The sequence below is a fragment of the Brachypodium distachyon genome, chromosome 3, assembly GCF_000005505.3.
Source record: "Brachypodium distachyon strain Bd21 chromosome 3, Brachypodium_distachyon_v3.0, whole genome shotgun sequence".
Taxonomy (NCBI): Eukaryota; Viridiplantae; Streptophyta; class Magnoliopsida; order Poales; family Poaceae; genus Brachypodium; species Brachypodium distachyon.
Window position 1 is genome coordinate 57,148,877 of NC_016133.3, and position 15,917 is coordinate 57,164,793.

At 48.5% G+C, this 15,917-nt stretch overlaps 3 protein-coding genes across 3 annotated transcripts; 2 read left to right on the forward strand and 1 right to left on the reverse strand.

The window, feature by feature from the left end:
- Positions 1-545: 545 nt before the first annotated feature.
- LOC100825421 (probable WRKY transcription factor 9) lies at positions 546-3,256 on the reverse strand. The gene is made up of 5 exons (XM_003572986.3): positions 2,652-3,256; positions 2,353-2,499; positions 1,646-2,056; positions 1,418-1,531; positions 546-1,268 (listed from the first exon to the last, which is right to left on the reverse strand). Exons 1-5 carry the CDS (start codon positions 3,078-3,080, stop codon positions 690-692), a joined length of 1,680 nt encoding a protein of 559 aa, XP_003573034.1. The 5' UTR covers positions 3,081-3,256; the 3' UTR covers positions 546-689.
- Positions 3,257-10,139: 6,883 nt separating this feature from the next.
- LOC100825729 (protein CPR-5) lies at positions 10,140-14,044 on the forward strand. The gene is made up of 5 exons (XM_003572987.4): positions 10,140-10,513; positions 11,848-11,904; positions 11,995-12,030; positions 12,105-12,773; positions 12,864-14,044. Exons 1-5 carry the CDS (start codon positions 10,250-10,252, stop codon positions 13,398-13,400), a joined length of 1,563 nt encoding a protein of 520 aa, XP_003573035.1. The 5' UTR covers positions 10,140-10,249; the 3' UTR covers positions 13,401-14,044.
- Positions 14,045-14,064: 20 nt separating this feature from the next.
- Positions 14,065-15,862, forward strand: LOC100826046 (pentatricopeptide repeat-containing protein At1g05750, chloroplastic). The gene has a single exon (XM_003572988.4). It carries the CDS (start codon positions 14,152-14,154, stop codon positions 15,604-15,606), a length of 1,455 nt encoding a protein of 484 aa, XP_003573036.1. The 5' UTR covers positions 14,065-14,151; the 3' UTR covers positions 15,607-15,862.
- The last annotated feature ends 55 nt before the right edge of the window (positions 15,863-15,917 follow it).

Consider the following 15,917-nt stretch of genomic DNA (forward strand, 5'->3'; position numbering starts at 1 on the left):
ATAATAAACAAATATTATAATTTAGGGATGATAATCAACAATTACAATCTAAATTGCGGTCAATGGTATCATTCAAGGCACAACCTATTTTTGTTGTTTGGAATAGTTCTTACCAAGGTTTCAATTTTTTGTTTTGGACAAAATCTCGATACCCACTGAAATGGTCGAAATTTCGGAAACCATTCCAGATTTTTGTGTTTGAAATACCACCCAAAACATATAATTGTCCAACACAGGTTAATTACTTGGCTCTCGCATCCAAAAAAGGAAAACGGCACACTGGATTTTACAATAGAGCAACTTTACATTATTTTGCATATATTGAACTCAAATTGTAGTGAACCCGATTTTTTTTACCAAAGGCTGAAATTTGAATACGCGGCAAAATTACCAAAATCTTGAACGTTGGTTCTGACATTTGAAACAGTGATCAGCACATTGTAATTTACGGTCAATCAATAATCATCAACAATCTGTTTAATTTCCAAAAAGAAAACCTATTGAATCAGAATCAATGCTCCCCCCCCCACCCACCCAAAAAAAAAAATCCTCCAAGGCGCATTTGCACCTCGGCTTGATCTGTTTACACACACAACACAACTCTAATCCAATCCCCCATTTTAATCCTTCCTTGTCACGCCATTAATTAGCCAGCTAGCTATAGTCTCACTCTCACGCAGCTCGATCGATCATGGGGGTGGAAGTGATTCAACGACCCCCCACTTGCTGCTGCTACTCTCCCCTTCCTTTCCACCCATCACCTGACCGCCGCCGTCCTTCCCCGCGTAGTTCTTGATCGCGGCGGCGATCGCCGCCGAGAACCTGTTCGAGTCTGCCGCAGCCGTGCCGGCATTGTCCGCTGCCGTGGTCGGCCTGTCGTCCCCAGCTCCGGCGCTCCAGAACGGCCTCTTGCCGCCGGCCGCTCCGGCGTGCGACGAAGGGTAGCTCGGAGGCCATGCAGGGTACTTGAGGTGCTGCGCGGACGAGGGATTGCCGAACAGGTTGAGATGCTGCGCGCCGCCGGCCATGGCGCCGGGGTACTGGGAGCCGGAGTTGAGAAGGAAGGGGCTGAGGTAGGAGGAGGGCGGCGGGCCGGCGCCGGAGACGGAGGAGGAGGAGGAGTTGTTGGAGGAGAGGAGCATGAAGGTGTCGTTGGAGGAGGCGGTGGAGCTGGCGGCCATGGCGGTGGCGCCGATGGGGAGCGGGTGGTTGTGGGTTCCCTCGTACGTCGTGATCAGGATCGACATGTCCTCCTGGCATCTCTGCACCTGCATTCATGTCACCACCCATAGATGATTACCAAGCCTGGCTGGTCGATCAATGTAAGCTTGTTGAAGCAAAGCAACCAGTGTGTGCATGGCATGCAAAACGATCGATCCAGAAACGAATTGAAAATGGGGTTTAATTTTGGTCTTACCTGCTTCCGGACGGGGCAGCCCGGTGCGACGGTGCACCGGTAGTAGGCTCTGGGGCACGGGTTCCCCTTGGCCACCTTCTGCCCGTACTTGCGCCATTGGCACCCATCGTTCATCTGCAAGCAGCATTATCGATAGATCATGCAACCTGTTACTTACACTTTTACACTAGTACGTGCAATGCAAGATGCAACATGGTGATCGATCGATGGAGAAATGTGGTGTCTTACGGTGGAGCCTTGGCACCGGACGCGCACGGAAACCCTAGCCTTGCGGTTGTTGGCCGCGTTGACGCCCTGGCCCTGCTGCTGCTGCTGCCCACCAGCGACCTGATCCGGCGGGGCCATCTTGCTGCTCTCCAGCAGCGCGTAGCCGGCCTTGTTGCCGCCGCCATCGTCATCAACATCGTCGATGCTCATTGCCATGCCCGGCGCCGCAGCTTCCAGACCCGTCTTCTCCTGATCTTCGTACGACGACGACGCGCCCAGGCTGAGAGACAGCCCTAGATTGTCCTGACCCGGCCTGCAGCCGTCGTCGGCTGCCGTATCATCGCTTCCTGCCGATGGCCGCCGTGCCTCTGCCTGCTGCTGCTCCGGGCCCAGGCCAGCCGTGGCGCCGAGGGAGAGGAACACGTCGGTCTCCTACACATATGGGAGTGTGTATACAAAACGAGCAGTTAGCGATCGGAATTCGTGTCCATGTGGTAATTATGACGCGCGTACGTGCCACTCACGTGCTAGCTAGCTAGGATAAGTAACTTGACAGCATGCACGAGATGAGCGCAAAGGCTTAATTACCTAGTAGCTACTAGTAGCAGCTAATAGTATGGTTAATCGCGTCCTACACTCGTAGCTAATGTTGGAGCCAGGAGCTTAGTTGGCGATCGATCTTAAATTATACTAACGCATAATAAGTACTGTACGTGTTGACGATTTACCTTGGGCGCATCATCTGCCGGTAACTTCTGGTAGGCGGCCAGCTTGGTCTGCAGCTCGTAGTAGTCGCGCACGGTCCGGTCCACCACTCGCCGGAGCATCTTGTTCTCCTCCTTCATCTTCTCCATCTCCTCCTGCATCGTGCTCAACTAGCACAACATCGATCGATATATCGATATGATCCATAGCAAATTAAAATCTACATCGATCGATCCGTATATATACACATATGTAATTTTTGTAGCACCACGCAAAGATCTCTAGCTAGCTCTATATATATATATATGGGGTGCATATATACCTCGCCTGCTTGTGCCATGGAGATGATACGGCTATCTTCTTCTTCTCCGGTACCGTCGCCGTCGCCAGGCCGGGCCGCCTCCACCATGTGCTTGTCTTCCGCAACAGCCCCCACCCCGTCGCTCTCCTCCTCGTCGGCGTCAGGAGATGGTGATTTCTTGCGGTCTTCCTCCATCGGTACCTCACCTTGTTGTAATTGAGTGCTGAATTTGATCTCCTCTTTGGAGCCGTCTCCTGCCCGGTCCACAACCACTCCAACAACCACCTTCTTCGTCTCGGCGTGTTCCTCCTCTCCTTGCTTGACTTCTCCCTCCTTCTCTGCTGCCGAACCGCAGCCACCTTCGTCTTCGGCCCGTCGATCGCCATCATCGTCGTCGCCGCTCCTCTCGAGATCTATGGCCGCCCTCTTCCTCTTGGACGACGATGACATGGTCTAGATCGATCCCTTGACCAGTTTCTAGCTAGCTAGTTATCTTGTGTGTACCTTTGTCTTTCTGCTAGTACTGTGCTACAGGGTAAAAGGAGGAACGGTCTTTAAATCCTAATGCCGCTTCTTCCGATGCATCCAAGTCAATGTCTGGGTGTCTAATGGAGGGGCCGGAGGCGGAGACTCCTCCCTTTAATCCTGTTATCACATGTCACAAATTTTAGTATTCAACAAATACCCTAAGAGTACAAAACAACACATGATCTCTCCATCGGGCACATATATGTCAGTGACACGTTCGCATACGGTTCTTACAGGTCAAGGTGTGTGTACGTACTGTATAATTGATAATTAATACGATGAATTAATTAGATCGGTGTGGAGTGCAGTGATGCTAGGTGTTGTGATCCAAATGATAAGGATACCAAGGTCAAGTTGGAGGCTCGGTCATGTGAGGCGACGAGCGCTTCTGGCGCTAGGGATTAGTATTGTATGGAGCCCAGGTCAACTCTTTGGAATTTCTTCCGGCTGGGCTGCTATCATTACCCACCTTAATCTACACCATCACCAAAATGACAGATCAAAATTAATGTGGGTTAGCTAGCTAGAGAGAGTCCATTTCTTTTCAATTTTTCATACATCGACCTCCATCTCTCCAATGTCAACTTTACAATGTTAAACGTAGCCTATAGGAACTGGCTATATTGAGTACAATTATATTGACTTGTGGTATGTATGGAGCTCCAATTCAATTTTGATAGCTGCGCAGAGATCATCATGTAAGGCCAGCCAAAAATGACACACACTATTTTTTTATGGCGGCTATTTTAGATATTGAAGAGACTATTTTAGGGGATATGGAAGAGACTTTTGTACCACGTATGGATGCACACACAAACAATATATTTAATTTTTTGACGCTATACGACAGCAACTTCTTGGTACGGGCTGTCAAAATTGCACTGTTTTTCTCACAAAAGTGATTATTGCTCAATTGATTTAGAAATAGTTATTTCTCATTAATAGGAAGTGTCTGGGAAGTGCTAATTGTTTTTATTTTTAAGAGTATGTACCTCAAACGGTATATCCACTCAAAAAAGAAATACTATGCAATCATGGATCTCCACACTTATCCTCTATATATCTTCTAGATTAAAACTATGTGTATAAAAATTTGAATACTCCAAAATTAAAAGAAACATTCGTGTTCAAAATGCACCTAAAGTCAAGCGCGTGCACACCCATCCTCCCGTGGGAAAAACATTTTGCTTTTTACCGTTACTTATTAGCAATTAATTCCATTTTCAATTTTACCTTAAATCAAGCATGCATGTATCCATGCATGTTTAATTTATACAATGGCAGTCCCCTATTTGTTTTCTCACCTGTCTCATGGGGTTGCTTTCATGCTTGTAAACCTAGCTAGCACAACCCAAAATAAGAAAAGGAAGCCTCGGCGATTTTTGTTTTCTACGGCATTGTGATTCACACTACTTATATTATATATACGCTTCGATGTCTCAACTTGGACCTCTGCAATGGATCATGGCACATGTCATCGTGTGCATCCTGGAGGCTCTATATAGCCATCTGAGTTCCTATAGCTTCCTCTTCTAGCTCTCTGCCAATGCTAAGATTTAAAAGGCCGGCGTATGCGTATAAAATCACGAGTCAACTTGCTTGGGCCCACACAGAATTTCACTAACCATGTTTCGAACTATTCTATGATCAACCACTTGCATAATATCTTACAACTTCGATCTTGATCAAAAGAGAAGGAAAAAAATCTGCTTCCGCATGATGATTGAGGTCAACTGGTTGTACGTTGGAACCAAAAACTGGCTCCTTATATAAGCTCTGCTCCTTGTTGACGTTGGACTTGGAGTAGATCTCAAGATTCTTATGTAATTATTAATGACAGAGCAACAAGCTAATAGTTTATTGCCTTACGAGTTATGTACCGTAGTATATATATTACGTAAAAAAATGAAGTAGATATCTCGCCGCTATCTTATACATAATTGGGATGGAAGCTATCTGTGCCATATCCTGGCTTCTGCAACATCGAGTTCTGACTTGTATGGTGATCTCTCGTCTATAAGTAACATTTTTTTTGGCAAGAAAATCGTCACCTACTCGATCAGAAGAAGAGCCCCGTACGAAATCCCTAGCCATGTATATGCATGGACGAAAAATATTGCTCCCATAAAAGTACTATGGAGTACTTGAATTGATCAACAGTTTTCTTAGTAAATGATTTTTGCCACGCAACACGATCAACATTTCAACAGGGATACGTGCTGCCATATATATACTGCGAGGCTGTAAGAAGTCATACGTGAGTTATAATTTTCTCGATTTTTTATTTGTTTCGTGGTAACGTCGACCGAAATATATGCAAATATAGCTGGCGCACCGGCGGATCCATAGGGTGGTCAAGGTGGTCCATGGACCACCCTGACAATACAACCCGTATACATACATATACACGAGTGTATTTTAAACCCACCAAAAAAGAAAAATCAGCCCGACCAAATACCATCTTCCCGGCCAGTTCTCGTTTTCTTTCCGTTGTGTAGTGTACGCATCACCGCATCAGATCGGGCCTTGTAACAGCCTAGCGATCGATCACGAGCAGTTGGCATCATATCGTATTTTTGCCGAGCAGATGGCATCGTATATATCGTATTTCTGCCGAGCAAACGAGCATGAGCAGTTAACATCGCATCGTATTTCTTGTCATCATCGTCGTTGACTGCCAACGGATGGCAAACATACGCTTCGTCACCGCGAGCATGCGACGGGGCAGCAGCTTACACGGAGCCGGCGACATTTTTCTCGGTTTTTCATTGAACCGAATTAAGATTTGCGCATTGATCGAATTGAAATTATTGCAAAATTGTTCCAATGTCGTTTTTTTCTCTTCCCAAATTCAATACTAGCTACTAGTATGTTTGAGGTAAAAATGGGATGGTTATAATTTATATTAGGATAAAATTTTATACATTGGACCACCCTGTTTCAAAAATCTAGATCCGCCACTGCGGCGGCGTCGTTCATTTCGGCGACTCGGCGAGCTATGACGGCCCGGCCCGGCGACCGCTCTCACGTTGACTAGCTATAGAGAGTGAATGGAACGTGTGCAGCATTTTCCAGTTAATTTCCACGGGTTATTTCACATGGATGCATCATGTGGTATATATACGTGCGCCGTGGCGGCGATTAACCATCGGTCGAGTTAACTCTTGGATTTTTTTTCTTTTCTTTTCTTTTTGGACAACATAGTTAACTCTGGATCTATGTACTTGACCAGCTGACCGTAACCGTGTGTCCACCCGAGCCATTTGTTTTCCTTGGCTTACGTGCGTGTATTAACCTCTGCGGTCGGTCGAGCTGGTTAATTTGGATGGTTTCGTTTTACGCGGGCAAAAATATGATAACACAAAAATAAGATCTTTTCATTTGTTTTTTTTGAGGAAACACAGTACAGAGACAAGCACTACACACGCGCACAAACACTCATCCCTATGAACGCACGCACGCACAGACTACTCCTATGAGCACCTCCGAGAGACTAAGCCCCTGGCCGATCATCTTGAGATTGACGAAGTCACCACTGACGACTCGTAGTTGACGGGTACGTCACTCCCACTGAAAGCACAATGCCGGTTAAAGCCTGGAATAAATCTAGGAAATGCGAGCAACACATGCCAAGTCTAGGATTTGAACCTAGGTGGGCTGATTCCACCACAAGAAACCAACCACCTGAGTTAGGCTCAGTTTGCTTTTCATTTGTTCTTTCACTAAACAGAAACGAAATTTGGATGGTATTTTCTGCTTTACCGCAAAACTATGGCTAAAAACAAAACAAAACCGTGCATGAATGGCATGCACTACATGTTTTTTTCACCATTAATTGGGCGACACGCACGATCATGATCCTCTTTTCTTTCCATTGAGATAAGGATCGCAATGATCTTCGGCAAACATCTTTTCTCCTGTGGTGTGTACGCACGTACTCCCTCCGATGCTAAGTTCTTTAGTTCAAATCGGAGGGAGTAGTGTCCTTCAAGTACGTGATGGCCCTTCAGTTCATCCTAGCTATCTTCTCGTCTGCTGGATCAAATGATTAGACGGACACTACTACAGAAAGGCTTATCAGTAACGGTCGAAAAACCGCATCAGTAACAGGCAGGGCGACCGTTACTAACTTCCTGTTACTGATGATGGCATCATCAGTAACGGTCGGAGCGACCGTTACTGATGTACAATCATCAGTGGCGGGCAGCTTACTTGGTGACCGACAATGATGAGTTTTGAGAGAAATTAAAAAAAAGCTCATGGCCAGCATATCATTATGCTAGCCATGCTTTTCTTTTTCTAATTGTGTACAAATTCTGCAGTAGAGATAGTAGCAGCAGTATGGGAAAATCAACATCAAAACGTCGAATGCATTCATAGCAGAAGATAATTAGCAATCAAGTTGCGTGCATTCACAGCAGAATAGAATTAGAAATCAAAAATTACATGGTCGCATCCATTCACAACAAAGATTACAAAAGCAAATCACGAAAGAAAAGCCGATGTCCATGATCTGCTATACACAGCGGCGGGAGGCCTGATCCGGCGGCGATGGTCGTGGTCTGTGAGAGAGAGACAGTGAGAGAGAGAACGAGAGAGAGAGAGAGAGAGAGAGAGAGAGAGAGAGAGAGAGAGAGAGAGAGAGAGAGATGGGGGGTTATCGGCGGCTGGCGACGGGGGAGCCCGGATCCGGCTGCTGCTGGGCCGAGGGAGAGGCTGGATCCGGTGCCATACTGGGTTGGTGCCTGCGGATCCGGCGACGCCGCGCCATGAGGAAGGAGACCGGGGGGCGGGAAGAAGATGGGCGGGCCTCCATGGCAGTTGCTTCGGTACCTGCAGGACAGAGAAGAGAACGTGAGAGAGGGAGGATTGTGCGAGGGGAGGGGAGGGGAGAAGATGGCGAGGGTGGAGGCGGCCGGGGACGGGATCAGGGGCGGATCCGGCGGCGGCTTCCCACGGCGGCGCGAGGCAGGAGGCAGGCGGCCGGTGCCGAGGTCAGGGGTCGCCAACTTCCCATGGTGCTGGCAGAAGAAAGAAGGGGTGGGGCTTGGGGATCGCGTGAGAGAAGAGATCGCGCGGGCAGAAGAGAGGGAGAGAAGATCGCGTGAGAGAAGAGAGTAGAGGGAGAGTTCGGGGGAGAGAAGAGAGAAGGGGTGGGGCTTGGGGATGGCGGCAGGGACGAGGGAGAGAGAAGGGGTGGGGCTTGAGGAGGGGTTATTTATACCACATTCTCAAACCCTAGCAAATATTGGGCCGGCCCAATTAAAGAGCTGGGCACAAATGTCTGCTTATACTTCAAACCCGCCACTGATGTGTGTTTTTGTGAATTTTGTTATTTTTCACATCGAATCATTAGTGACGGGCCTCGCGAGCCTGTTACTGATGAGTGGTCATCAATGATGGGCTCTGTGTGGCCGTTACTGATGAGTGGTCATCAGTGGCAGGCGTACCACACCCGTCAATGATAAGGGGTCATCAGTGACGGGCGAGCACGCGATCGTCACTGATGAACACTCATCAGTGACGGGGCCTTTCGTCACATATACAGTGTTTTGAAGCAGCGGGAGTAATAAAAATCGCAAGTGGAGCTCATTAACCGGCTCCCGATGTAGTACCAGTACTATGGCGTTGGTTGGCCATGTGTTTTGGTGCCGATCGGATCGATTTGAATCTGGTTAAGCGAGGAAGGAGGCCGGCCAGGAACGATGCGGGTGCGAGGTAAACTGGTTTATTTGATTCCCTCGAGGCGGGGGTTCGGGATAGGCCGGGTCCGGTTTGACCCTTGTTTGGCCTACGCACGTCACGTGGAGCCAATTACTAGTAAAAAGTTCCTAAGGCGAGGCCGGCCAAGCTTCCAAGTCTAAAAAGAATTGCCAATTTGCCATGTTGCGTACTCCATGGACACCCGCACGCACGCATGGTGGAGCCGGCCTACGGGTCAGCTGAGCTCGTGACAGCTTAATTTGCTCCCCTATACAGTATATGCTTGATCGAGTAGGATAGCGGCAGCCTAGCTAGCTCGACCGATCGGTCTTGCGTTCGTTCGTGCGTGCACTCCGTCTACTTTTGTGTTGCGTGGACGTCATGACGCGGCAGCTGACCAATCAGGACGACTTTGCTGAAACTGAATCCACGAATCATCATTTTTTTTTTTAGAATCCATGCATGGATCATCGTAGGATAGTCCAATTTAGTTCTGAGGCTGCGGCGAACTAGCGATGGATCGCGACGCCCAAACTGACGAGAATTTTTTTTTTTTGAGAAAGCCCAAACTGACGAGATGGATCGAGCAGCCGGTGCTCCAGGTGGAGCAGAGCATGCTAGTGGGCTGGCCGGTGAGAAGGCCCATGTAAGATCATTTAGCGGAGCCCAGGCGTGGGTGGGTCGGGGCGTGGAATCCCGGGGTATGAACGGGCTATGGATATGGAACTAGGCTCAGTCATCCAAATGGAAAAAGGTCCAGGGTAAAAAAAAAACCTACTGCTGAGTATAAGGCCCAAAGAGGCTCGCAAAAGAAGGCCCAAAGAGGTGTGTCCGGCCCGGTTGGTACATTACAGTGAGTCAGTGGGTCAACTGAACGGCGTGCAGCAATTCCTTCGTTCCGTCCATTTCTCTGAAACTTGTGCATGCTCTCCGGGTACACCGTACACTTTTACGGAACTATCTACGTACTAGATCGGAATATCAATCGATCCGTTAAACTTCGTCGATGCTATTACTGCCATTAGAGGAAAGGAAAGAACACGGTACTGGATATAGTAGTGCTAACCTTTCCATAAAAAATCTTCAACATTGAAGAAGGAGATGGAGAAGGAAAGAAACAGATAAGAAGCTGAATTTACACGCACAGGTACAAGCTCCTCGGAATTTTCGGCGATTGCTCCAACGGCTAACTTTTTTGCTTAAGCTTCCATCTCGTCTCACGTTCCCACATTCGACTTTTTACCTTAAACACCTCTCGTTCGTCTCTCCGTTAAGAAGAAGTGCCACCGAAAATCGAACGAACGCGCGGCGCAACGCAACGGGCACACAAAAAAGACAGAACAGGGGAAGCAAACTTAACCCTACCTTGACCAGAGGGTCCCTTTCCGATGGACGACGGGGCCCACGCCGCCGCCGGCGACTCGGCGGAGGCGTCCTCGTCGGCGTCCTCTTGCGGCTCGGCCTCCCAGCGATCCTCCCGGCCGCACAAGGGGGTGCGCCTGCGGCTACCGCTACGGCGGCGGCGGCCGTTGGCCGTTAGGGGAGGAGGAGGGGGCGACGGCGGCGGCAGCGGCAGCAAGGGCGCCGGTGACAGCGTGCAGGAGGAACTTGCGCTGCCTCTCGGGATGTCCTTCGCGGCGGTTCTCGCGCAGGTCAGCGTTTCCTCGGGTTTTTGGCTTGTCCCTTCTTTCTTGGTTGTTGGTTCGCGGCCGAAGATTCGTTTTTTACGGCCGCTCGTGCGATTTTGCCGATTATTGCCTTGTATAGATGGTGCTTTGGGTCAATAATTTACCGTGGTGAGATCAGGGAAGGTTGCCTTGGAACTAAATTAGTTCTGCTTGGGCTTGGAGTCGGAACCCTCCTTTTGCGATCAATTGGATGTTAATGACTAAATTGAGTGAGATTTTATAATTTTATTTAGGATGTTTGCATTAGGAGTTCCTCTGTCTTTTCCGAAGTATAGTACTAGTTCTTTTTGGTAAACCTTTGATACGGTGGGAATTTCCTGTTCTACTGTGGGGAAAACATGTTCTTCTTTACTTGCAATTTGTTCAAAATTCAAATGGTCTCCGTACTGTGTAGTTGATGAAATTTCGAATAACATGCCCATTTTGGGTTGCCATTTAGAGCAGGCCATTCAAACATGGTAGTATGGATCACCCGAAGGTGAAATGGGTGATGTGATATTGTGATAGGATAGCTGACCACAATCGATTATTCCGGTTTTAATGTGCTTTGCCACGACCCAATTTGATTTCCACAGCCTTCTAAATTGCAATCTGTTAAGATATGTTATTCTGGAGGATGCAATGTCGAACTGGAGTGTTACAACATACTCTTACTCAACACGAGAAATCACCTTGCACCTCCAACAACGCTGCCCCACCGTCCAACACCACCGCAGCACTACTAACCCCTAGGCCCTAGCGTGGCCATATCTGGGAGCCCAAAGGATGAGGGTGGCGCTGCCTACAGTGGTGAGTAAAGACGGCGAGGAGGCAGGGCTGTTTTGAGGGCTGCAGCTTGCCTCCTTTGTCGGCCACAGGAGTCTTCGTCTTCGTTTGGATTGAAACCCCTTGAATCAAATATGCCATAATTTATTTTTTCCATAAACGTTATTGTCTTGGAAATTGGAGCATCAACATGCTAGTTGGTGCTGACATGTTAGATGTGAACATCACAATATCCTAATTGATAGTGTTAGCTTGCATGTTTGATACTTATCATGGTCTATTAGGAAAAATAAATTCCACCAATATTCAGTTACACTTCATTATTAGCTAGTGAAATTACTTGGGAGTTGGGACACTAGTAGTCGACCGCTGACGTGTATGTTTGTTTTGCCTGTTCTCGGAAACATTAGGCTTGTTATTTGTTATCTTTTCGGTCACTAGTTACTCCATTTTTTGAGAAGACATTTAGTAGTAAATACTCAATCCTGACTGCTAACTCCTGAATAACAAGATCAAATCTTTCCCTGTTACAGGTTCTGAATAAAAGCGCTGTTTCTGGAGGCAGATTACAGCCTGATTTCCTTTCAAAGGTGTGCAGTCCTTGTCTTTAGTATTTCCACTATCAATTACTTCAGATTGGAATACAACTGTGGATTCCTTAACACTGAATCTGGATGCAGATGTGTACCTCAGCAGTGAAGGAGTCCTTAACAAATGTACGACTACTTCAGCTTCTTGTTCACAACTCTGCTTCGACAGGTTTGGTATATCTGACATAGCTTTTCTGTAGATATATGGCGACAGGTTTGATAGTTTCATTGGAAACTTTGAGAAATCATTTGGCAGTACACTGAAGACCCTTCATCGTATTAATGAGGCACCTGTCTATGAGCAAGATATCCCTCAAAGTTCTCACAGTGATGGTAATCTTGTGGCTGATACCAAATTGAGTGGTGCTGATTCACAAGGCCTGATACATGAGGTTCAGCAGAATACGCTCTTGAATTCCACGAATAAGGAGATTATTCTTCATGCTGGCATTAATCAGCAGCTAGTTCAGCTCCCTCGTTCTAGATCTGGACCAGAATCTGATCAGGACATCCTGAATGTATTTGAGAGATCTTTGAATGAGCAAGTTCGTTCAAATGAGCTCAAAGAACTTGAAATAGGACTTAGTATGAGGAAGTTGCAACTAAAGCAGTCTCAGCTAGCTCTCGGTTCCTACTCGCACATGTTAGACAAGATCAAGATTTCTATGGGATTTCAGAAAGCTGCTTTCAAAGTGGAGAAATTTAGGACTCAGATGGAGGACACAAGACATGCAGAACTTCTCAAGAGGCTTATAGATATGCTTCTTACAGCAGTTGTTTTTATGTCTATCTGTTTCGGATATGGAACATATATTTATTCGTACCAGCGCATAACAGCTGTTACCGCAGCTTGTGCAGCTGGTTCAAGGGTATGTGCCGTTTTATTTAATTAATATATACTTGCTAGCAGATATGAGTAAAAATAAGCTCATCTCCTTTCATTTTGACTTGTTTTGCAGGAGTCTAAATCTTGGTGGATGCCAAATTCAGTATCAGCTTTCAACTCTGGATTGCTGTTTTTCAGATGTCATGTAATAGCAGCAACAAGGATATCTTTCGGGGTGTTGATAATTCTATTGATTGCTTGGTTGATATTCCAGCGCTCTGCAATGACTGGGCCGAACATGCCAATATCATTCAATCTTGTGTTACTGGGAGTTGTTTGCGGTTTTGTTGGAAGGTTCTGCGTTGACACACTTGGCGGGGATGGAAATGTCTGGCTTGTATTCTGGGAGATCCTTTGCGCCATCCATTTACTTGGAAACAGTTATCCATCTCTTTTACATCGAGGCCTTTATGGTCCTATTTCTGTGACGCACAGACCCAAGGCTGTTGGTTTGCCATATTGGGTTCGCCGATACATATTGTATGCTGTGCTGTCCTTCATCCTTCCATGCTTGGCTGGTTTGCTGCCATTTGCATCTCTATCAGATTGGAGGGAACACGCAGTCGAATTAATAAGGTCCAGATTCACTGCAAGTGACATTGAGACTTGAGATTGGATGTGGTCATCAGCATGGCAGCAGAACCTTGAGAAGTTTTGTCAGGTGGAACAAACAATAAGCGCTTGCGCGAGGTTGTACCTGCTCTCTGAAGATGAGTTTGTCTCACAAATGACCAAGATGAAGCATAAGTTCAAGTGTAGCAAGAATTGCAGCTAGTTTTGCATGGCTTGTTTTTGACCCCTCAGGCCTCTGGCAGATAGTCGTGCTCATTCTGTCACAACCCAAAATCAAGAGCGAGATACTATACTTCTATGTAATTTCTCTGTCGGAAATGTTCAATATATTATGTAGATTATTACTCACAAAAAAAAAGTATGTAGCGGTTTGTTATGTAGCTTTTTTTTTGGCCCTGGTGTGTGTGGACCATGTCCTCGGTGAATATGTTGGTTCCTCTCTTCCTTTTCTCCTTCAGCATCCTGTATTCCTGTGTTGCCTGATGTTTATTTGGTTGATCAGCTGCTGCCATCTGCTGCAGCCATTCTTTTCTTTGGTCCGATTGTTAGCTGTTTGTTTAGGCAATGTTTCCTTGCATGTAAGCTTTGTAAATTGTAATGTTAACAAGCTTATTAATTCGAGTGTGATGTCTGTAAGTGTTGACAGTTGCTTTTGCAATAAATCCAATCTGGGTTGATGTTTGTAAATCTAGTCAGTTTTTATAGCATCCGTTCACGAACTGCCGAGTGCTGCAAACCGCAGCTTGAAAGAGAGAGGCTCGACTATTCCAGCCGAAAGCTTCTCGGCCATGGCAGTGGCCGGCACTCCCTCTCTCAGCCTGCCCCCACCTGCGCAGCGCAGCGCCACATCAAAGCCTCGCCGCCTCCCGCCGCGGGACGTCGTCTCGTGGACGTCGGCCATCGCGCGCCCGGCGCGGGAGGGCGACCTGCAGGGGGCGGCCGCAGCGCTCTCCGCCATGCTCTCCTCTCCAGCCGCGCCGCCCCCCAACGACGTCACCCTCCTTACAGTCCTCTCCGCCTGCGCCGGCGACTCCTCCTCCGCGCTCGCCCGGCCTCTCGCGCTCTCGCTCCACGCACTCGCCGTCAAGCTCTTCCCCTGCAACCTCCTCCTCTGCACCTGCCTCGCGCGGTTCTACCTCGCATCCCGCCTTCCGCACCTCGCCATCAAGCTGTTCGACTCCATGCCCGACAGGTCCGTCGTCACCTACAACACCATGATCACCGGCCTCATGCGTAACGGCCTCGTGGCCGCCGCGCGCGAGGTGTTTGACGAAATGCCGGCGCCGGATAAGGTCTCGTGGACAGCGCTCATCGATGGGTGCGTCAAGAACGGGCGGCATGACGAGGCAATCGACTGCTTCCACTCTATGCTGAGAGACGGCGTTGAGCCAGACTATGTCACGCTGGTAGCTGCCATCTCTGCGTGTGCCGAGGTTGGTGCTCTCGGGCTCGGGATGTGGGTGCATCGCTTCGTGGTTGACAAGAGGTTGGAGCACAACGTCCGGGTCGCCAACTCGCTGATTGACATGTACGCGCGGTGCGGGCAGGTGGACTTTGCACGGCAGGTGTTTGGCAGAATAAGGAAACGGACTGTGGTCTCTTGGAACTCGATGATCGTCGGGTTCGCTGCCAATGGACAGTATGCCGATGCGGTGGAGCATTTCGAGGCGATGCGGAGGGAGGGCTTCAAGCCGGATACAGTGACGTTCACCGGCGTGCTCACGGCCTGCAGCCATGCCGGTCTCACCGACGAGGGGCTGAGGTACTACGACGCCATGAGGACGGAGCATGGCATCGCTGCGAGGATGGAGCACTACGGGTGCGTGGTGGACTTGCTCGGCCGGGCCGGTCGCCTAGGCGAAGCAATGCGCGTGGTGGAGAGCATGCCGATGCGGCCAAATGAGGTGGTGCTCGGAGCTCTTCTCGCAGGGTGCCGGATGCATGGGGACGTGGACTTGGCCGAGCAGCTGATGCAGCACCTTCTGGAGCAGGACCCCGGCGGCGACTCCAACTACGTGCTGCTGTCGAACATCTATGCGGCCGTCGGGAAATGGGGCGGTGCGGGCAAGGTCCGGAGCCTGATGAAATCCCGGGGAGTGAAGAAGAGGCCAGGTCAAAGCACCGTGGAGATCGACGGTGAGGTGCATGAGTTTGTCTGCGGGGATCGATCCCATCCGCAGGCTCGGGAGGTGTTCGAGGTGCTTGGCCTGCTCACGCATGAGATGGCAGGGTGTGAGTTGTGAACGTGCATTGAAACGGCTGCTTGGATAGTTGGATGAACTCAGAACTGCAACCGAGCACAAGGCTCAAGTATTTCAGCAGGCACCAGCACAGGGTCTTGCGTTTCCAGCATACCAAGCTCAGATTAGAAAGTTGTTGTGTTTACAGTTTCTCAGCCACTGTGTTTTCCTTGCCTGTACAGTCTCGAAACAAGACATCCAGACGTAAAGTTATACAGAAGATGAGATAAATCATTTCGTTTGGACATCTTTTGCAGTAGCACGCCCTGCACTGCACCATTTATATTTGATAGCTCAATCAAACATAGGCTCTG